Source organism: Macrosteles quadrilineatus, unplaced genomic scaffold, assembly GCF_028750875.1.
Source record: "Macrosteles quadrilineatus isolate MER2022 unplaced genomic scaffold, UCM_ALF_1.0 Scaffold_3__2_contigs__length_128488019, whole genome shotgun sequence".
NCBI classification, from domain to species: Eukaryota; Metazoa; Arthropoda; class Insecta; order Hemiptera; family Cicadellidae; genus Macrosteles; species Macrosteles quadrilineatus.
In genome coordinates this window covers 32,041,399-32,065,152 of record NW_026542596.1, presented here as the reverse complement: position 1 = coordinate 32,065,152, position 23,754 = coordinate 32,041,399, and the positions used below count along the sequence as shown (strand labels likewise).

The 23,754-nt window shown below is 42.1% G+C and overlaps 1 protein-coding gene across 3 annotated transcripts in view; it reads right to left on the bottom strand.

Moving 5' to 3' along the window:
• The window catches only part of LOC128988587 (dorsal-ventral patterning tolloid-like protein 1), a 143,806-nt gene that overhangs the window by 27,676 nt on the left and 92,376 nt on the right, over window positions 1-23,754 (bottom strand). For 2 of the 3 annotated variants that reach the window (XM_054409995.1, XM_054409996.1), the window contains 2 exons: window positions 3,023-3,200; window positions 2,341-2,367 (listed from right to left, as the gene is read on the bottom strand). In XM_054409995.1, the coding sequence (XP_054265970.1) occupies window positions 2,341-2,367; window positions 3,023-3,200 (205 nt within the window). Of the gene's footprint in view, window positions 1-2,340; window positions 2,368-3,022; window positions 3,201-5,441; window positions 5,511-23,754 lie in introns of all 3 variants that reach the window. The other variant, XM_054409994.1, reaches the window with a different exon arrangement.

Below are 23,754 nucleotides of genomic sequence, written 5' to 3'. Positions count from 1 at the left end.
CAATATAGACGTACTTGTACCAGTCTTAATACCAATTTATGCCTCTACGATACGTGGTCTTAAACAATAGTCCTATATACATTATAAAATCAGATGAACCATCATGTCCAATACTGATACTGTATGAAAATGTAGTCAATGTTTTTTTTTTGTTTTTATTTACAAAGATGCAAAGTGTGTATATTCTGGTATTTTTCTTTAATTCTTTTACTGATATAGACTAAATGTATACACGGTATTATTAACAGTTCAATAGAATAATCTTAAATAAATAAACCATTTAAAAAAGTATTTCGATTTGAACGAAAAAAAATTTAAAATAGTTTTCTTAAAACTACCAGTAAACTGTCAAAGAGATGTCTACCAAGGGAAACGAGACAACAGAACTGGAACAAACCTGGGTACTTCAGTATTAAACGGAGGCCACATTTTGTCAGCGCGCTGCGGCGGTTATGTTAGGTTGGGTTATCATAATAGAAAGTATCGTTCGATTCATAACGAAGCGAGGAAAGTCCTACACACATAATATTTACGATAACCCAACCTAACATAACCGTCGCAGCGCGCTGACAAAATGTGGCCTCCGTTTAATACTGAAGTACCCAAACCTGTTTATCATTTGACAACCAACAGAAGATTGACTATATACTCAATGATATTACCAAGATAGGACCCAATACTGTGTGTGTTTTAAACTCATCATTCTTTGGAGGAGAATGTGTGTAAATACAATGTATATATATATGGATATGTGTTGCGTAAATACAATGCAGTTAAAACTTTATTGACATAGTTATGCATGTAAAATAGCCTAATTTTAAGTTGTAAGTGCAGGAATTCAAATTTGGGCCCAACAATAGTTTTGTGTGCTGCCAACATGAATTTCATTTTACCATTGACTATATAAGCACTAGTGTTTATATAGCCAATGATTTTTCATACTAAATTGAGGGTACTCCTATTGATTGAGGTTCCCAGACTCTATAGTCTTGCTGTTTATGATTCTGAATCTTATTTTTTATAGTTCTTTATAAAAGGGGGTTTCTTCGTTCTTTATAAAAGGGGGTTTCTTCGTTCTTTATAAAAGGGGGTTTCTTCGTTCTTTATAAAAGGGGGTTTCTTCGTTCTTTATAAAAGGGGGGTTCTTCGTTATTTTTCTTGTGATCATTTTGTAGTGCCGAGTCTTGGTGATATTTTATTATAACAAACGTTATGTAAACTTTAAGTTTAACTATATAGCTTCTTAGAAAGTTATAATGATACTTTTGGGATTAACGGGAGAGATAATACACAAACTCATTTATATCGGCAACTTTTAAATTTTCTCTTACTAAAGGAAACGATTTTTTGCAATACTTATGTTTATCATTTTACATATACAAATGTTTATCACACAAACAGCAAATACTCACCAGTTCCACTTCGCTACAAGTGTTGGCAAAGTATTTAAGTTTGTAAAGCATCATTATTTCTAACATTCCAAACAGATGGTATGATGTGCCTATATATGTACAATTTCAGAAGCAACATGAACTAATCTAAGATCGCCAAAGTAATTCTGCACATAATATGAACTATTAACAGTTCCTCGAATGATAGGTTGAATGATAACATTTAGTGTAATGTTTAAGTTTTACTATGGACTAACTAATTTAAAGGGACTTACTGTTATTACTAGTTTTGTTCATTGTAAAATCTTTTGTTTTAAAGTTCAGCTACAGCCAAAATTAGTTTAAAGTGAAAATGTTTCTTAGCTTAAAACTAGGTAGCTAAAATCGATTCAAGATAAGTTTTATTGTCATTCACTTCAGAGGGAAAACGTGTAAAAATGAATTAGAATGTACTATTGAGTGTTGAATACGAGTCTTCAAATAAGTGACCAAATAAATACAAAACCAATGGAAATAGAAAGTACAAAAAGTAAAATTGTAAAAATCTATTCTAGATGATGCGAATGTATGAATGTCATGTTTTCAAGCAATGCATGCATAAACAACTTCCTTGTAATATTCAGGACTTCATTTCGTTAGTGTGTCACGACAGATAGCTTCAACCCACAGGGGTGAGTTACGGGTTTTAATTTGTCGGGGATGATTTGGTGAACAGGTTTTGGTGTTTAAAGTTAGTGTTTAGAAGTTTGAATTACGCATGCAAGTTTAGGGGGTTTTGACTCGGGAGTTTTCTAAACACAAAGATTTTCACACTTAACACTCAATCTGGGTTGTGAGATTTAGAAAGATTTACTCTCGGTGACGAGGACATGATATCAAGCCTGCAATGAAATGCACAAACAGAGCGTTACTGTACTCAATGCACAAGGCACACAATGCTTATACTCACGCGGGCAAATTCCCAATAGCCCAGCCACTATAGAAATACACAAACCATCAGAATTTAAACACACATACTTAGTTTTAACACAGTAAATTAGATTTTATTTTTATTTCAGTCTAAAAATTGGGATCTTAGTTTACACTTTATTTTGAAATTAAATTTAAATTTAACTTACATATTTTAAGATTATCAAAAGTTAGCAGTTAAAAGTGTAATTAGGGTAAATTTAACTTTAAAATTTAAAGACTGATTCTAACAGGTTTTAGTTGACATTTCAGGATATTTTACATATTTAAAACACTTAGGTTGCGGAATATGTTTGTTTGTATCTTTAAACGGTACTATGTAATTGGTTTAAGCATTTAAGATTTTTTTGAAAACTCATTGTAAAATATTTTGTCATTGCAACACGTAAATTGAATCACATATAAAATCTTCAATAAAAAAATTACTGTCAAACACAATTGACAATGAGTGGTAATCGATGCACACACGTAAGCAAAAACAACAGGAAACAGTCAAGGAGACAAAGAAAAACACAGACTACAAACAGCAACAGAAGGACAGAAGAGAATGTAGCTGTATTTGTTTGTGTCGGAGTTATTTACACCTTTAGAAAGTTTTTTATGTTTGCCTGACATGTGTGCTCTGAGAGACTGAGTGTTTGACGGTTGGAAGGTTCACTTACTCGGGTGGAGTACCCCGTAGGTTGAAGGAGGTGAAGACTATCTCGACTCTCTGGTAGGGAGCCGCTACGAAGGTATAGACGCACTGTCGCGAGTGGCCAGTGGGGTTGGTAAGAGCAGGAGCGGTGAACGTGCCGTTCTGAGATCCTCCGGGTCTGCTTAGAAATGTGCGGTCACACTCTGAAACAGACATCAAACAATCCAATCCATAGAAGTGACTCCTAAACACATTAGAAATAAAACATTCCATTTGAGTTTCTCCTAAACATGTCTCGCCTGATTCACTTTGAATCCTGGAGTATGGATTCCATCTGTTTAGAGGTGGATCCAGGATCAACATTAATCAAAATGTATGTAAACAGAGACTACACGACCCAATTTTGGGCCCGATCGACTTCAACTCTGAAATTCGATGTTGAAAATCCGTGCTGCTGGTCACGTTTTGGGCAGTCAACTTCCAAAAAAGATTTCCAGATTAACATCCGATTTAGGGAGGAAGAGGCGGGGATGGACCAGGTGCACACCACTTTAAATCTTTAATAATACGTTTGTATCAAAACAATTTTCAAACTCATTGTTCAACTATCGGAGCACATGGAGCAGGCATATCATCGACACCATGTCAGGGGTACCCAAATAGACGACCTACCTTAGAGCTATCTACTGAAGCAGAGATTAAACTAATGTATAATGGGGTACTACAATGGCGGGTAATTAATTGAAAACTTTCTATTTGTAAAATCACAATTATTAAATTTAAAATGTATTCATTTTTATAAATCTGTTAGTTGTTTCTAAAGATCACTACATTAAGAACTATTTTAAAAAAAATAAATGATCTGGTAAAATATCTGGTAATTAAAAAATAAAATATTCTATTTGACTAAATTGTAGTAACTTCATTGCAACTTATTTTTAGTGCGCTCATATTCCACAGTTGGTGTTGTTATAAAGTTGATTATCCGAAGAGAAATAGAATGAAAAGTATCCTACTGGTATGTAAATCGTAGAATGGTGATCTCTGTTCTATCAATAAAGGGCTCACAAAAATAGTTCCTTAAACAGCTTTCTAGTGTGTTAAGGGGTAGGATATTATGAACTTACAGGAAGAAATACTAATAGCGAAATTTCTATTTAGTGTGTAAATCATAAATGGGAAAAAGGGTTATGGAATGTGAAAAATTGCCAGTAAAGGAAACATGGAGAGGCAACAATATTCTCCTGTAATCCAAATGCTATAAATTCAGAGGTGATATTTTGAAGGTGATTTTTATAAAAGGGTTATAAGATGTATATACTAATTACAGAGGTCCAAAAGGGGGTCTAGCTGCTACTCATCATTAGGTAGGATTTTAATAAATTATCTGTGTCTAAATAATCGGTAGGCTTGAGTAACAAAGCATCACACCACCTACCCGTCATCACGCTCAACAATATAATTCCTAATGTGAGTGTTCCCAATAATATTGCTTTGAAAATCCATTCTATAGGACTTGGGAAGTTTTGGTCGTGATAATCAAGGTTAGTAGGCAAAGAAAGTTTCTGTCAGAGTAGAGATCGAAGTAATGTCCATTGACGAATTATCATGGACACAAACGAGCACAATTATCCAGGGCATAAAATAACACATTTTAACTGGGCGACATATTATGTGTGTGTGACACATTTGTGCTGAGATTTTGTCGCCCAGTATCTATGGGTGGTGCCGACATATTTTTGTTACGATTCACATTTAAAATGTTTTGGAGTTTTTAAAGTATTTAAAAATTAACATTGTGTACATATTTTTGAGTATTACGTAATAAAGTGAGATTAAATGGACTATTTACATTCAAATATAATTGAAAAATTAATTGAAAGATACGTAGAAATGTGTTATTTTCACTCTAGTCTATGAAAACATTTTCTGGGGGATTCCATACCCTTCGACCCCCTGGCACCACTATCGCCCAGTGTAAATCCCTTAAAATATGCTCTGCAATTATTTGTTTTATATTTTCTCTAAATAAAATCATAGCTGGTTGTATTCGCCTGGATTGGTATATTTAGTATTTATTGTTGAAGTTAAAAATTAAGATTCGCCTAATTTTCCATTCTCAATTGATACTATGTGTTCATTTTCATTCTATAGAAATTAGTCCAAAATCCCTAGTTAAAATGTGGATAGGCCCTAATCAATGAAAACCGATTAATAGTTTACAAAAAATGTGAAAAGGGTAATTTCAGGAGTAAACTTAATCAATTCTTAAGAACCAAAATAGAATGTGACAAGTTGAAAATTTAATCAAAATGAAATCCATTCTCTTTGAAAGGTGTGACTTTAAACACTGATCCATGGATGTTTTAGGAATATTCCTTCAAATATTAATAGACATTCTCTTTAATTTAATGGACTATGAGAGAAAAGTAAATTACACGTACTTGGAGGCTTGGAGGAAGTTGGGGTTTGGAATGTGGGAGAATTCCCTGCAAGTTCATCTGCCTCCCTGGCTGCCCAGCCAACAACAGAGAGAAAAACTCGCATTAGACTGGAGTAGTAGACTGGATACGGATAGGATGCATTTAGAAAATACTAATACATATAGTATTCTAGCAGAACCCACCAGCGACAATATAAATGAAAAAGCTAAACATTATATCTGATAAAGCAATAAAAACCATTTCAGATAAAAACAAAACCACAAACTGGCTCAGTTATCTTTTGCTCGACTGCATAAAGCACAATAAAATTACTGAGTAACTACTACTGCTGCACACAATAACCAGTTGACATCAAAGGCTATGGCTTAGAGAGAAGAGACAATTAGATATGCATTATTAAGAAAGAGATAGCAAATTGTAGGTTTGTAGGCTTGAAGGTTTCATGATGAAGCTCATTAGTATTAGCATTAGCCAATGTTGCGGAAATTAAACTAAAAAATGTATGTTTCAGTCCAGCATTTAGCTGTGTCATTAACCGTTAATTATTTGTATAATATAATACATTGTTTTTTGCTGCAATTCTTCATACAGTTCCAAAACAATTATCCATGTTTTGAGGTCTTTGGATGAAATTTATAGTCAAAATGTATAAACAAGTTGTATCCTTGGATTACCTAACATTTTCACTTATCGTCACAAAATCAACATTGTGGCATACTTCCTAAACTTATAAGATATATATAGATATAGAATACGATTCTATTTTTAACACATGATAACCCATTTTTTACTTGGGGTATTTTTCTAACAACATGTTTTTGATTATTTAATTACATTAATTTCATTCATCTTAATCTCTAGTCTTCAAAATATATAAGCAAAATACCCCCGCTAGCAAACCTGCAGACTAAGCAAAATCCATTTGCCTGACTGGATTTCTACTAAAATAATCCCTTTAAATTGTCAGATTTATTTCCTATTTAAATAACATTTAATGAGTACTTAGGTTTGCTGCTACAGAAATGTTGATAGCTCAGTATTAAATAAAAAAAATTGAAAATTTGTATTAAAATATATTCATAAAAAAGCTAACTACATCAGTACTTATAATTATTCTCCATAAAAATAACATGGAAATTTTAGATTTAAAGTTTTTTTTTATATATCCGTAACCATTAGGCATACAACAACACTTTAATATATACAATTATTTATTTGTTTAATCCCTAGAAAATGGTCTGGAAAGAAAATATGAAATTGATATTTTGGGGCCAAAAATAGGAAAAACCAATTTTTATCCCATAAAACCCCCGATAAAACCCCGTTCCCATAGTCCGATCATGCTGATTCGAATAAACGTAGGTTTACACGTTATTACCAAATTTCATCAAAATCGGATCGTTTTGCTCAATTTATCGCGCTAACGGACGGACACACACACACATTAAATATATATGATGAATCTAAACGGAGGGTGTTTTTGGCCTCTTGGGACCTCAAAACGAAAAAGTAAATCGGCCCGGGTCTTGGTCTTACCATGAGTCCTACGGTATTCACTTATTCCCTATGAGAAATTCACTAAACCAAAATACATATAAATTAACAAATTGTCTATTGTAAAGGAAATGCATGGCATTTTACAAAACCTAATCAGTAATGCTGTTTGGGAGAGCATCAGAGGGTTGAGTTTAGACAGTAAGGGAGGTGGTAGGAGAAGATAGAAGAGGTAAGGGATGAACGATACAATCAGCTACGTAGGCAGGGCTGATACAGTCGATGCACAGTACAATAGACTCCTCGAGTACAGTCTGATCAATATGACAATGCTTGACACCGCCTCTGCTAACACCAGGTAAATACCAAACACCTCCCAAACTTGGAAATGAGTGATTACAAAACGTGGGTAAAACATGAGGATAAGGGGGCTTCGGCTTCCTCGAGCGAGATAATCTTGGCGTTACCTATTATAGTATTTAAGTTTCAATACAATTTTGTAATTGAAAACACGAGACACTTTTGAGGAAAAGTAAATTTGAGTGTGTGTGCTAGGATTTGAATGGCGGCCATTAATTGCGCCCACTGACCTAAGTCAGGCAGTCGGGTATTCCTGAATTGCGCCCACTACTCCAGGGAGCCACCCAATACGTTCATTAGCTGTACCCTCTTTGACTGTATGATTGAGTTGGTTAGGTTAGGTTGGGTTTGGTTAGGTTAGCTTAGGATGACATGTAAACAAGGACATTACTTCTGCCGGCAACTCACCCCTACCTGGCAAGTTTATTTCAGTGGAAATCCTACCAGGCAAATGGAAACTCGCTCTGCAGGTTTTCTGCTGTGAGGTATCTTATCCTTTATACTGTACATAATAAGGATACATTATTGTAATAAAAAATTATTTTTTCATCTTAGTTTTCACTAAAACCTACAAAAAATGTTTGTAAACCTATATTTTGAAATACGCATATCAGACTATCAATAAACCTTGTAAACAGCAGGATTGAGTCCCTAATTTATCTAAGGTAACGTGTCATGCAATCCCTGTTTTGTGTGTACGTCGGGTAATCCTAGATAATATGATAATGAGAAAGCTGTATCATTCATCCACTCCCTGACACCTTCCACCTTACAATCTCACCTCCCTGTCATATTACAAACCTGTCCTATTACAAAGATGTCTGATCCTCTGGATTACACATGCAATTTTAGCTGTGAGATTTGGTAAATCTATTACAACATTGAAAACGTGTTAAACTTGGAGCTTTGAATATTGAAAAGATGAGCACTAATTATACATTATATTCAGTATATATTTCACCCCATGGTGGAAGGAAAATATACTCTATTCAAATTTTGTTGATATAAGTCTTATATTATTTAGTGAATCTTATATATTTAGTTTTTGTATTTGATAAAATAATGTTATGTTTGGACGCAACTAAAGTCGACGCACAGGATCGCTGTCAATGGCGGTTTGTTCCAAAAAAAAATATGTAGGCCTACGCTTTGTTAAACATAGATGTAATGAAAACGTTAATTTAATTTATTCTATTAAATTCACTTATGTTTTTTTTATTATTTGTGTACAATTTCTAAATAATTTGTTGGAATAAAGATATAATTGATTCATTCATTCATGCATGTTATCTAAGGGGTTATACACATCGAATATTGTAATTTGTTATAAAATCAGTGAGTAAAAGGGCGTTCAAGATAACTTTTGTCAGTATTTAAAACAAAAGTGTTTTCCTTGAAATAGTTTGATTGGTAAAAAAATGTAGATTAACCTTTTGGTAACGGCTCGTTGTAGACTAATTGCGGTACACAATTATTGTTTCAAAAGCTTGGTTGGTAAGTAGTTCTAGATTATAAGTAATCATTTAATAGCTTATTTTTGTAGTTAACTTGGTAATAATGTTGTTGAAACTCAATATAGTAAACTTGATAAAAACACCTTTGATTATAAGAGCATCTTTACTTTCAACCGCCCCCCCCCCCATGTGTTAAATTTACATTAGATTCTTTTTAGCAGAAGCCTCTCTAGGAGTTTGATAAAATTATCAAGTAATATTGATTTACTAACAATTTTTAGGAGTTCCAGTTACATAATCCAGAATTACAATTATTTTACCGTAATATAATTCATATATGTATGTACTGTATATGTATATTCGTGTAATCGCTTTCCATTATTTAAAAAGTTGAATACACTAGGTAAGAGCTTATAACTATTTTGAAATGCATATTTTTACTAGGTTCAGACTTTTCAATTGGGAAAGTGGACAAATCACATTAGAATAGTAAGAGGAGGCAGAGGGAGGTTGCAAAAGGAAACAGGAAATGAATATCTGATTGCTGTCATTTACGGATGGAAGAACAGGCTCGTAGGGTTTTTGAAAGAAAAAAATTTTAGTTTGAATTGTTCCAAGGGTAAAAAAATAAAAAAAGGTTCAAGAACCTTAATGTAATGTCGTGTTTTCTCTAATCTTTGACTTATCCTAACCTCTAAAAGAATCTCAAGCTTTAACATAAAAGATAATTTATTGAGCGGAGCGAGCGAAGCTCTTATACTACACTCCTGCTTTTTTATTACAAATACTCCTCCTGAACGGCTGAAGCGATCTGCATGAAATTTAACACAGTCATAGTAACCAACCATGGGAAGGTATAAATCTGAAACGGTACAAATCGGACCATAGGACTTTTCCCTACATGAATGCAAACTTTTGGAAATTTAACATGGGCCTTATGGGTTAATTGGTCGCCATGTCATTATTTGCGAGTAAACACTAAAAAGTAAACAAGAGCCTCAACATTAGTCAACAAATCTACCACATGATAAATACAGTACAAAAGAAAAAATTGGATAATACTAAAGAGCATATTATAGTATATTGTATGTAATACGAAATGATTAACAATCAGTTCTATATTGAGTGATTAAACTCCATGCCGTTTATATTTAATTGTAAAATGGTTCTGTTCTTTTTAACAACAATGAATAGTTAACTAATTAGGCCTAAGTTTATGTTGCTTGGAGAAGGAGAAGATAAAACGAGGTCATTAAAAAAACACTACAACATAATTATACCAACAAAAATCACACCGCCCTTGATTTGCAAGAAACTTTGTAAAAAATGTTCTTGTAGCTAAAAATACAAAATCGTTTTACGAAATAAAATCACAACCACGTGGTTTACAGGTAAGGTTTAAGACTAAATGGTGTAAATTAGACAATAAAATAGTTGTATTGATAAATTTTATTGCACAATAGGGAAATTTTGAAAGTGGTTGACGACAATTTCTTACTTTTAACTGCTAAAATAAAACTAGACCTAAGTTATAGGCCTATACTAAGTGAGGCTAACCCTAATCCCTCACAACAATAATACTGGTAAACAGTTATTGAGGTAATTGAATTGGTGAGTTTTATGAATGTTCAATAAATACTTAGGTACAGGTTAGGATAAGTCAAAGATTAGAGAAAACACGACATTACATTAAGGTTCTTGAACCTTTTTTTATTTTTTTACCCTTGGAACAATTCAAACTAAAATTTTTTTCTTTCAAAAACCCTACGAGCCTGTTCTTCCATCCGTAAATGACAGCAATCAGATATTCATTTCCTGTTTCCTTTTGCAACCTCCCTCTGCCTCCTCTTACTATTATAAGTCTTCTGTACAAATAAATGATTCTTTTTTTAATAATGAAGAAAGAAGACATTGAAAAAAAAAAAATAAAGAAAAGCAAATTCTACATACAATGGGTAATAATAATATAATAATAATCGTTATTGCCTTTTAATAATACAGGTACTGCTTAGGCCTACCATGATTCATTTGCAGTATCGAAATTATTGAGCGGAGTGAAGCGAAGCTCTTATACTACACTCACTGCCTTTGTTTTACAAATACAGGTCAGGCTCCACCTGACAGGCTTAAGCGATCTGCAGGAAATTTGGCACAGTCATATAACCAACCATATGGGAAGGTATAAATCTGAAATGGTAATATTCGGACCACAGGACTTAAACCAATAATAAGTGTTGCCGGAATTAGGCTGATGCACCATATTGCGTTTGGAATCTGTAAATAACTTACAGCATTTTATGTGAGCAAGACGTGCAATTAATGTAGACTTTGAATATCTATCTGATTGGAACATGTTCAATTCCTATTTGCAGTCTACAAATAGGAATTCCACTAATGTGAACCAAATATAACACAATTCGTTGACTTGAACCCGACGTATCATTGACTTTGAATACTGCACATAGACATCCCATATAAGTGAAGCAGAAGTAGGCCTAAGCCTACCATTGACTTCGGATACTGCAATTAGGCATTTTATTTATGTGAACAAAATAAATGGACCATTGATTTATTGAGGATACTGCAAGTAGACTATTCATTTACATGTACCATTGGGTTTGGATACTACAAGTAAACAATCCGTCTACGTGAACCATACGTACTATTGACTTTAGAATCTGTAAATAGGCATTCCATTTATGCGAACCAAATATATCATTGGCATTGGATACTGCAAGTAGACATTTAATTTATGAGAACCAGATGAAACATAGAATACGGTTCCTGCAAGTAGACGATTCATTCACTTAATCCTGACTTATGATTGACTTTGGATACCTCTGCAAATAGGCATTCTATTTAAAATGCAAAAAAATCATTGATATTGAATATGCTGGCTCCGCTCAATATTGCAAGCAGACAACTGCATTGTACACCTAGTATTAAAGGGGTTACACTATTTTAATACACCCAGATAAATCTTGGCACGTTCCCAGCCTTTCGGGAAGAGGAACTTACCTCCGCTGTCCGATCCCTGATAAATCGAAGAGCACACGGTCCTGATGGCATTCCTGCGGAAATCCTCAAGCTCGTCGTTGAGAACAATCCAAAGCTACTGTTGGATATGTTCAACTCCTGTTTGGCTGACGCCGTTTTCCCGACGGCGTGGAAAGTGGCTCGCCTTGTCCTGATCCCCAAGGCTAAGAGTGCACCGGGAACCCCCTCTTCTTACCACCTACTGTGTATGCTTTACACCATCGGCAAAGTGATGAAGAAGTTAATTCGTGTCATACTGACCGAGGCTATTGTCTCTGCGGATGATTTGTCCCGCAGCAGCATGGTTTTCGTTCTGGTCACTCGACCATTGACGCCATCCAAGAGGTAGTTGAGGCAGTGCGGAGACGGAGAACCACAGTCATTGGTGGTCATTGGTCACGCCGCTTAGTTCTCCTTGTCACTCACGTGAAGAACGCGCTCAACTCCGCCATGTGGAGTGACCTGCCTCGGGTGCTCAAGCACACATTCCGCGTTCCTCCTTACATCTTGCGAATGATTGAGTCCTACCTTTCGGACCGCTGTGAGGTACCAAATTTTAAGGGGGGTAAAAAAACGTATTGATAGTCAACAAACACCATAACTTACCCGATTGTTATTCACAACATCCTACTCCTAGGCCTATGTGTTGGCCATAGCTTGGGCTATGGGCCAAAGAACGTAGGCCTACTTTTAATAACAGTGAAGTACACAAACGCACCCACAACGATATATTTATTCATAATAGCACTCCGTTTCACATAATAAAGTTAAAACGACCGATTTTACGACTATTTAACGCCGATTACAACATCACTTAACCTCGAAATGGTGTTTGTTGACCGACGACAGACGACAACTAGACCGGCTCAACAGGCGAATCCCCGATCAGCTGTTGGCTAGTTTCCGAAATCGCCACCGCAGCGCTTGAGCCGCGGCCGAGGAAATCGGGATTTGAGCCGGACAAGAATTATTCGCTGTTCGACCGTCGACTCGTTAACTAGAAGCCTCTTCGCACAACGAAACTAACTTCGCCATACGATATCGATTCAGGTTAGCTACGTTTTCAGACTTTCCTACTTTCTTTTAAATATTCTTTTTCTAACATACGCATACTCGTCTGCCATTTATTTTATCCGTTTACGTTCGATTATAATTTTCTAAATTTTATTAACTTAGTTCTTGCCGACTCGTACAAAACCCGCCAGTCCCTGCCTGCCAGTGACTAGCGGTGGATATTTTTCGGCTCTTTTAAACCAATTGGCTATTAAATTACGTTAATTCAGTTCGTTTCACGATTAAATTATTACTTAAGTTATTCCAGTTAATCCGACGTTTTAATACCCCGAGACTCGTCGTCTGAGTTCTAAACCCCGTCTTTGGCGGGTGAAAGAATCGAGTCTTGGGAGCAGGCTGAGTTGAATAATCAGCCTACGAAAATCAGTATTAAATTTATTTTAAACCACTCACGTTAAATTATCCGTCCAATTATATTAATTAGGCCCCGACGACTCTGTAGGGATTGGGTCTTACATTATATTCGATTTTATATTATTTACCTAGGCCTTTAGCTAATTATTTTAAAGTTCGTTACGAGTAATTGAATCACATTGGCTTCAGATTGAATACTCGTCGGCCCTACAGAGTCATTCTAAAAGTTAGGCAAAATTCTCCAAAACACTTTTACGAAGGCTGGGATGATATAGCTCCAACTGGGCGTCTGCAGGATTTCCTGAGCGCTTCTAGAGCTCTGAGCCTTCGATTAAATTTTAAATAAATTGACCAGTCAAAGCCGTGACAACTTCGTATCGACCCCTGGATTTTTCTCGGCTCCTTCTGAGCACTCCGGGAAAGAAATTTGAGTGTGGCCGGTTCTAGGGTAGGCCTAGCCTGACTTTGGTGAATACTAGTTTATTCCCCCCTAGAATTTTGCGTCACATCTCTGGCGCCCGAACATTTGGACTCGAAAACACGGTTTTGGACTTTGAAATTTAGACGAAATGACTGGAGAAACAAAATCAACGACTTCGAGTACCCCGACGACCATTGCCCGACCCGATACGCTACCGATTGGCCACGTGACGGTATCCACGGTGGGAACTCAAACGTCAACGACGACCACGACCACGACGACGATCTCCCAAATACCTTCGACGATGGAGAACATCCCGAAATCACGTTGGACGACTCACGCGTCGGCTGGATTCATACTCTGAGCAAACAGCTCCTGATTGCTGAGATGACAAAATATCAGCTAGATACTGAGGGTAGCGTCGCCGAGCTCCGCAAACGTTTTTGCGATTATTGGAAGAACCCGTTGGGAAGCATCGGTCAGCCGATGAACCCGACGGCGATGACAGCCTCGACGGTCTACGATACGCAAATCCAACAGTGGCTGGCACCTCCTTCCGCGTACCAGGAGATGGCCAGCGTGCGAGAAATGCTCGGAGTCTCTCCGAACGCTGATTCTGAATCCGTTCGACGAGCCCTCGCGGCGTTGGTAAAGCGTCCGGCCTACATCCCTTCGACCGGGGAAGACATTCTGTCGTACCCCGTGCCCTTCGGTCTACCGACGGAACGCGAATCCCGCACGATGTTTGAGAGTCGCGGAGAACGGCCAACTACTTACCTGACGTCGCACGACCTGACACTTCCTCGACAGCCTATCATACCGTCACAAACCCAGACGACGCGTCACGATTACGAAGACCGGACCTACGAGCCCCGAACACACATCCCGCGTCACGAGTTCGACGACCGGACCAACGAATGGCCGCGATCCAACCAGGGCCTGGTGACGTCACAACCACGACCCGCCTTCTCAACCTCACGTCCAGACAACCCCAACCCGTGGGGTGGGACGAGAGTGGGAGACGATACGCCGTCGTTGTGCAATCGGGTCCGCAAGTGGAATCTGCGGTTTGACGGCAAGAAGGACCCGGTCTCGTTTCTAGAACGTCTGAAGGAGTTGGCGGAAGCCTACTCGATCGACCTCAATGAAGTGACGAAGGCGCTGCCGGAACTTCTTCACGGCCCGGCGTTGCTTTGGCACCGTAATTGTCGCGGTAGTTGGCGCTCGTACGGAGATTTTAAACGCCAGTTCGAGGATCAATTTCTTCCACCGTTGTACCATCAGGACCTAGATGACGAGGTAAGGCGACGGACACAAGGCGAGCGCGAATCCATTCGGGACTACGTCGTCGCGCTCTCAACGCTGATTCGGAGGAGCGGTACGTTCTCGGAACAAGGGAAGCTTGACCTCGTTTACCGCAACATGCGCCCGGAGTACAAATTAACCATACGTCGTGCCGATTTTTGTACTCTGGAGGAGTTGCTGGAGAGAGCTGAGGGTTACGAGGCATACGTTCGGAGCCGGCAGACCTTCCGTCCGCCACCACCACCTTCGCTGTCGTTGATCCCGGAAACCGCCTACGTTCGAGATCGGAAAGTCGACCGGGTCTACAGCAGCGCGGCAATTGATCGCTGGTCGGACGACCATGCCGAGGGATCCGAGGTGACGGCCAGGTCACGACCTGGTAAACCCTTGGAGGACGGCCGCAAGAGAACGACGTTTGCTCGGTCCAACTCCCGTGACCCTTCGCCACGAGACGACTACAGGCGAAGGCGGACACCGGACTCTACGAGAACCAGATCGCCCGGTACGACGAACGAACGAGCGGCAGGCTCTCGGCCATTCGTGTGCTGGAACTGCGACGAAACCGGACATCTGTTTCGCGAGTGTTCGAAGCCCAAGGTCCTGCGTTGCTACCACTGCAAAAGAGTAGGCATCTCGACGCGTCGTTGCAACTGCGGCTCGGGAAACGGATATCGGGTTCAGTCTGCGGGAGGTCGCCTGAGCCCCGTAGAACGAAACGTCGCACGACCTCCGAGGAGTGGAATCGCTGGCTCGGCTTCATAACGGAATTCACGGGAACCGTCAGCCGCGAACGCGCCCCCAGAGATGACCGACCCTTCGTCGACGTGGTCATCTCAGGTGAGACGTTCAGCGCCCTCGTCGATACCGGCTCGTCGGTCAGTCTGATTGGAGATCGCGCCGTACGTCACCTTCGGACGTGCGGCATCGAACCCGACCAGGCTGACGTCAACTTACGCATGGCCAACGGAGCGAATCGCCGTGTCTCAGATCGATACAGAGTGGACGGTGAAATCGCGGGCCAGACTTATTCGTGGGATGCCCTACATGTCCCGAACCTGAGCGTGGAGGTGGTACTTGGCATTCGGTGTATTACTGACCTCGCTCTTGTCAGTGTACACACCGCCGTACAGAACCTCCGCCACGACGACGTTCCTCCGTCCTATCCGGTAAACGCCCTCGAGAATTTGACCTCCGAAGAAGACACGAGACTCGCGGAATTATTATTATTATTATTATTATTATTATTATTATTTGTTGTCATGAGAGCCGAAGCCCCCTGACTGCTTACCCGGTACCTATCCTACAGGACATACCCGGGCCCCATGATGTAGGCCGAAGCTTACGCATCAACCTTTAGCACATCATGGGCGGATGACTTAAGGTCATCAGGCTCGCCGGCTGCCGAAGCAGACCCTTCGGAAAGAGGGTTGCCCCTCAATCCTAACCAGGGATTCCGGCTGCTTGTTTAAGCGTCACTCCACCTGGGTTCCACTAGGTCGGAACCTAGAGGTCCATAGTAGAGCGCCCCGACGCATTTAGTGCAAGCAACACTCGGGACCTATCTCATCCCTGACAGGCAGAACCCGCCATCAATAGCCAGGAGGAAGGGGACCATCAGCACGCTGACGGGGGGAACCCCAACCTCCCATTTACACCGCTGCCCGATCGAGGCCTGACCCATTGCTGGGAACCAGAGATATCCAGAGCGATAGATCCCCAGATACCCCTGGCGGGCTCGGACCCAGCACCCGATCTACTTCGTTTGCCCGTCAGACCCAACATCACTGCCAGGCCATCAGGGTTTCCCAAAAGGAGGCAGGTATAGAAGTGGGACCCACCCGGATGAACCTATCCACCAGAGGTGGCGACACCCTTGACTCAATTGAGGTTCCGGGAAGAACCCCCCACACTCAAGATAACCATACCGTCCGTGCTCAGAGACAGGGATAGGTTTGCATAAGTACCTACAAACCGTTGCCCTCACACTGCGGAAAGTTACGTTGCCCTTGAGTGTCCCTCGCGGAATTCCTGGAACGCGAACTTCCACTGTTTGACGACGTTTCGGGGAAAACGGCGTTGGCTGAGCACACGATACGGCTCAAAGAAAACGCCGCCCCCGTCAAGCAGCGGTATTACCCCAGAAATCCCGCGATGCAAGCTATCATCGACGAAGAGGTGGCGACGATGCTCCGCAATGGTGTTATCGAACCATCGGATAGCCCTTGGAGTTCGCCAGTCGTGCTGACGAGGAAGAGCAACGGAAAGTTTCGGTTTTGCATCGATATGCGCAAAGTCAACGAATGCTCTGTCCCCGACGCGTATCCGCTGCCCAGAATCAACGCGATTCTGGAGAAATTACGGCCGGCGAGATACATCAGTACACTGGACTTGAAGCAAGGCTATTGGCAGGCGCCGTTAGCGAAGGAAAGCCGGCCGATCACCGCATTCACCGTACCCGGGTTAGGCCTATTCCAGTTTACGGTAATGCCCTTCGGACTCCATTCCGCCGGAGCGACCTTTCAACGCCTCCTGGACAAGGTCATCGGTCCGGAGCTTGAGCCGAAGGTGTTCGCCTACCTCGACGACCTCGTTGTGGTGTCCGCCACGTTTACTGAGCACCTGCAGATCCTCCGGGTGGTCTTCGAACGCCTTAGAAAGGCTGGCCTACGTTTAAACCCAGAGAAGTGTAACTTCTGCAAAAAGGAGCTCAGATATCTCGGACACGTCGTCAACAACGAGGGGATATCGACCGACCCAGAGAAGGTCCGTGCTATCGCCGAGTTCCCACGACCTACGAACGGCAAAACCCTACGGAGCTTTCTCGGTCTCGCGTCCTGGTACCGTCGTTTCGTGGACAGGTTTGCCCAAGTAACCGCCCCGATGCGACAACTGTTGAAGAAGAACGCTCGGTGGCTGTGGGGCCCTGAACAGGAGGAATCGTTCGAGGAACTAAAACGACGCCTCACTTCCGCTCCTGTCCTAGCCTGTCCCGACTTCTCGGTCCCGTTTGTCCTCCAGACCGACGCGTCGACCATCGGTCTTGGAGCCGCTCTCACGCAGAACCAAGAATCCGGCGAAGTCGTAATCGCTTACGCTAGCCGACTGCTTACGGACCAAGAGATGAATTATACAACGACGGAGTTAGAGTGTCTTGCGTTGGTTTGGGCGACCCGAAAATTCAAGCCGTACCTCGAGGGTTACAAGTTCGTCGCCATAACTGACCACGTCGCGCTGAAATGGCTAATGAGGCTACACGAGCCTAGCGGACGTCTAGCGCGGTGGGTGATGGAACTTCAGCAGTACACCTTCGAGATCAAGTACCGAAAGGGCACCCTGAACCGCGTCGCCGACGCTTTGTCGAGGCAACCCGTGACCAACGAGGGCCAATCGGGCCAGGTCGCGGTGAGTCATCTCACGTCGGAGGTGACAGACGCGCCTCGCGAGCGACGCACGACCAGACGCAGGGAATCGACGAGACCGGGAGACCAACCGAGTGACGCGACGCAATCCGACGCACGCCCCGACGAAGCCAACGACGTCCCTCCGACTGATTGGTACGACCGGTTGTACGCAGCTGTGACCGCCAACCCACGACGCTATCCGCGGTATCAAATCGTGGAGAACCGCCTTTACCGAACCTCCCAACGCCATGGGAGTGGTGGTAAGCTGTCCTGGAGAATGTGCGTTCCTCCAGGGCAAGTAGAGGCGGTACTACGACAGAACCACGATGACGCTACGGCAGGACACCTTGGTGTCAAGAAAACACTTTGCCGTGTAGGGCCCGAATATTTTTGGCCTGGATGGCGTCGGGAGACGAAAGCCTACGTGAGATCCTGTGATGCCTGCCAAAAGTACAAGGTGACGCAGACGAAACCGGCAGGGAAGATGTACTTCCGGGCTCCAAAAGGCCCGTGGTACACGGTGTCTGCCGACCTAGTGGGTCCGCTACCCAGGTCGGGCAAGGGCCACCGCTTCCTGCTGGTGATCCAGGACACGTACAGCAAGTGGGTTGAGTTATGTCCTATCGGGTCAGCAACGGCCAAGAACGTTGTCAGCAAAACTAAGGAGATGCTCCTTCGATACGGAGCACCTGAGTCCATAATCACCGACAACGGGACTCAGTTCGTTTCGAACCTCTTTAGGGACCTGGCGACGGATTGGGACATAACTTTTACGAACACAGCTCCCTACAGTCCACAATCGAACCCGGTAGAACGAGTCAACCGTGTCGTGAAGACCATGATCTCTCAGTTCGTGAAGGAGAATCATAGGTCATGGGACGCCCATATCGCCGAGCTCCAGTTCGCCATAAACACCGCCGTCCACGATTCGACGGGTTACACGCCGGCGATGCTAACGTTAGGCCGCGAACTCAGAGTCCCGAAAGCTGTCCGAGGGAAAACGTTGGAGGCGACACCCGACGTTGACGGACAGCCAACGCTCGCCGAAGTCCACGACAGACGAACGCAAGAATTCGGACGCATCTACGAGAAGGTCCACGCCAACCTCAAGACCGCCTACGAGCAGCAGGCAAGGTACTACAACCTCCGCCGGCGGGAGGTGAGGTACCGCAACGGCGATCGCGTGCTGCGGCGGATTCACACGCTGTCTTCCGCGGCCGACGCCGTGGTCGGGAAGCTCGCCCCCAAGTTCGACGGACCCTGCGAGGTTGAGGAGCGGCGTGGGGCCAACCTGTACACGGTTAGAGACGTGCGCACGGGGGTGTCACACGTGGTTCACGTGAAGGACCTGAAGCCCTACCACCAACGTTGAGGGCCGACCCCTACGGATGATTCAGAAGTTCTTTAGTTTTATCGTTCTTTTATTCGTTTTTCGATTTTACGAGAGGTGTTTTTATACCAGTTGGCTTTTATTTTCGTTCAAGAAGTCCTTTTTATTTTGTTATCAAGAAGATTGTATTTTTTTTCGTTTCCTTTTCCCTCTCGTACACGACCTCTTCCGATTTAACGCCGTTTCTTCAGCTACCCCTTCTACGAGACCTTTGGACCAACCCCCCTACGTTTGAAATTTTTTTTTCTCTTTTTTTTGTGAAGTTGGTAAGGGGTGTGAGGTTTCAAATTTTAAGGGGGGTAAAAAAACGTATTGATAGTCAACAAACACCATAACTTACCCGATTGTTATTCACAACATCCTACTCCTAGGCCTATGTGTTGGCCATAGCTTGGGCTATGGGCCAAAGAACGTAGGCCTACTTTTAATAACAGTGAAGTACACAAACGCACCCACAACGATATATTTATTCATAATAGCACTCCGTTTCACATAATAAAGTTAAAACGACCGATTTTACGACTATTTAACGCCGATTACAACATCACTTAACCTCGAAATGGTGTTTGTTGACCGACGACAGACGACAACTAGACCGGCTCAACAGGCGAATCCCCGATCAGCTGTTGGCTAGTTTCCGAAATCGCCACCGCAGCGCTTGAGCCGCGGCCGAGGAAATCGGGATTTGAGCCGGACAAGAATTATTCGCTGTTCGACCGTCGACTCGTTAACTAGAAGCCTCTTCGCACAACGAAACTAACTTCGCCATACGATATCGATTCAGGTTAGCTACGTTTTCAGACTTTCCTACTTTCTTTTAAATATTCTTTTTCTAACATACGCATACTCGTCTGCCATTTATTTTATCCGTTTACGTTCGATTATAATTTTCTAAATTTTATTAACTTAGTTCTTGCCGACTCGTACAAAACCCGCCAGTCCCTGCCTGCCAGTGACTAGCGGTGGATATTTTTCGGCTCTTTTAAACCAATTGGCTATTAAATTACGTTAATTCAGTTCGTTTCACGATTAAATTATTACTTAAGTTATTCCAGTTAATCCGACGTTTTAATACCCCGAGACTCGTCGTCTGAGTTCTAAACCCCGTCTTTGGCGGGTGAAAGAATCGAGTCTTGGGAGCAGGCTGAGTTGAATAATCAGCCTACGAAAATCAGTATTAAATTTATTTTAAACCACTCACGTTAAATTATCCGTCCAATTATATTAATTAGGCCCCGACGACTCTGTAGGGATTGGGTCTTACATTATATTCGATTTTATATTATTTACCTAGGCCTTTAGCTAATTATTTTAAAGTTCGTTACGAGTAATTGAATCACATTGGCTTCAGATTGAATACTCGTCGGCCCTACAGAGTCATTCTAAAAGTTAGGCAAAATTCTCCAAAACACTTTTACGAAGGCTGGGATGATATAGCTCCAACTGGGCGTCTGCAGGATTTCCTGAGCGCTTCTAGAGCTCTGAGCCTTCGATTAAATTTTAAATAAATTGATCAGTCAAAGCCGTGACAACTTCGTATCGACCCCTGGATTTTTCTCGGCTCCTTCTGAGCACTCCGGGGAAGAAATTTGAGTGTGGCCGGTTCTAGGGTAGGCCTAGCCTGACTTTGGTGAATACTAGTTTATTCCCCCCTAGAATTTTGCGTCACACCGCGTCTTGCTTTTTGACGCCACCGAATGTCAGCGCCGGATCTATGCAACTTTTGGGGCTGCTCAGGGGTCGATCCTTGGACCTGATCTCTGGAACGGGTTTTAAGACAGTCTGCTAAGACTCGAAATGCCAGACGAGACCCGCCTCGTTGGCTATGCAGACGACGTCGCTGATCTGGTTGCAGGCAGAAGATTCAAAGAAGCAGACCTTAAACTTGGTGTAGTGATACACCGTGTCAAGGAGTGGATGCAGGAGCACGGCTTGTCATTGGCGGTCGAAAAACAGAGATCACGGTCTTAACCAGGAAGAGAATTCCCACTGTCCTTCCTTTGCAAGTAGGCTATGCCCAAATGGAGACCAGGCTGTATGCCAAATACCTTGGTGTTATGATTGACAGCAAACATGTCTTTCGGCGAGCAGATTAAGAGAACTGTTGACAAAGCCGCTAAGAGAGTTGTTGCAGGCTAATGCCAAACGTCGGCGGCCCCCGCTCCTGCAAGCGCCGCCTACTGATGTCTTCCGTCCAATCAGTACTCTTTTACGGCGCTGAGGTCTGGGTCCATGTGCTGGAGAGGAGTCTCTTCCGTGACAGGCTCTCCCATGTTCAGCGTCAAGGTGCCTTGCGTGTTGCTTCCGCTTACCGCACGGTCTCCGGGCCTGCAGTCATGGTGATTGCCAATGTCCATGATAATAATAATAATTAATCCCTTCTTCCATCTCGCGAGGGAGCGATAGGCAAATCTACTGCAGGAGACTTGAAGTAGATAGAGAGACTGCTGCCAGAGAAGAACGCGACGGCAGTTTCAAACGCTGGCAGCGCGAATGGGAGGCCCAGTCTAGGGGACGTTGGACCGCCAGACTCAATCTTAGCATCCGACCATGGGTGGAACGGGGGCCTTTTTGCACAGAATGGGGTCGCCAGCCCGGACTGTCTGTAGCCTACACCCAGCATTGCAGACACGGCCGAGCATACCTTCTTCTTTTGCGACAGGTGGCATGTCCGCCGATCCTCCTTGATCCCTGAGATCGGCGTCGATATTACTCCCGACAACATCGTAGGAGCTATGCTCCAGGGGGAGGGAACCTGGAATTATATAAAGCAGCCTTCTTATCCCATACTTCGGGATAAGAAGGTCGTTCTTGATCAGCCTTGGTTTTCTGAGGAAACTAGAAGGGAAGTCCTAGTGGCGTAGTTTAAAAGGCCTAGCCCGAAGTAATGTGCTAAACAGTTCCAGGCTAGTGTCCTAGGAGATGAGGGGTTGTTTTAGCCAGTAGTCCGGGGACATTGAGCCAGTGGGAGTCCAGCACTGCTGAGAGACCATTGAGCATCTCAGTGTGCGTAAATGCATTTTTACCTCCTCCCCATAGCTCCCCGTGTAGCTAAATGTGGCATATGTGGTGTTTTCCTCTTTCGTCTCTTCTAATGTTGTTCTGCTGTGTAGTTTATTCTGAATATTGATTTTTCTCCACGTCTTTCTTGAACTAAAACACAAAGGACTGCTACAGATTCAAGAAAAACTGAGTTTTTAAAATCGGACATCTATAAAATCAATTGTAACGATTGTGATAGCTTCTACATCGGACAGACTGTGAACTTCGTTAACCGCATCGAAAACCACATATCTGCGTGGAGGAACAACAAACCGGAAAGATCAAATGTAGCACAACACATGTCACAAAATTGCCACGCAATAGGAAAAATGGAGGATAGTCTATGTATTTTAAAGAATTGTAAAAAAAGGATACGTAATAAATGCTTGGCAAGAATTGTATATTTATTTAAGGAAAATGTAGAAATAGAAATAAGCTGATTAATTAACAAGTAAGTAACTTATTAAATGTATTGGCCGGTGCTTCCGGTAGCCAATACGAGTAGGGACGCCATATTCAAGATTCTTGTCATTCGCCTATTGGGTCTGATGATGATTGGAGTGTCCAATCGAAATCGATCACCACTTACCATCTTCTATTTATATTTAACGTCTTGTAAGTATAAGCGAAAATATATGTTTTAGTGTTATAAGATGTTTCTTTATTTACTCCGTACGTTTTTTATGTAACGCTTGAAGGTTAATTGAATAGAAACTGTTTCCGTCAGTTTTCTACAATGCAATTACGCTAGTGATCAGGTCACCCTCAATTTGACCACAAAATATAATACTGAGAGAAAACACCTGCATTTTAGATCAACTCAGGCCAATATATCGGTACAGCCGAGGTAGTATAGAACAGAATGTAATCGAAATTGACAAGATCTGATAACAATATCTTGACCATCAGTGCCTTGGCTGTAGAGGTGTAATTGAACCTCCAGAGTAGAGGGCCTTGCCCTAAACAACATTAAGCTGTATAA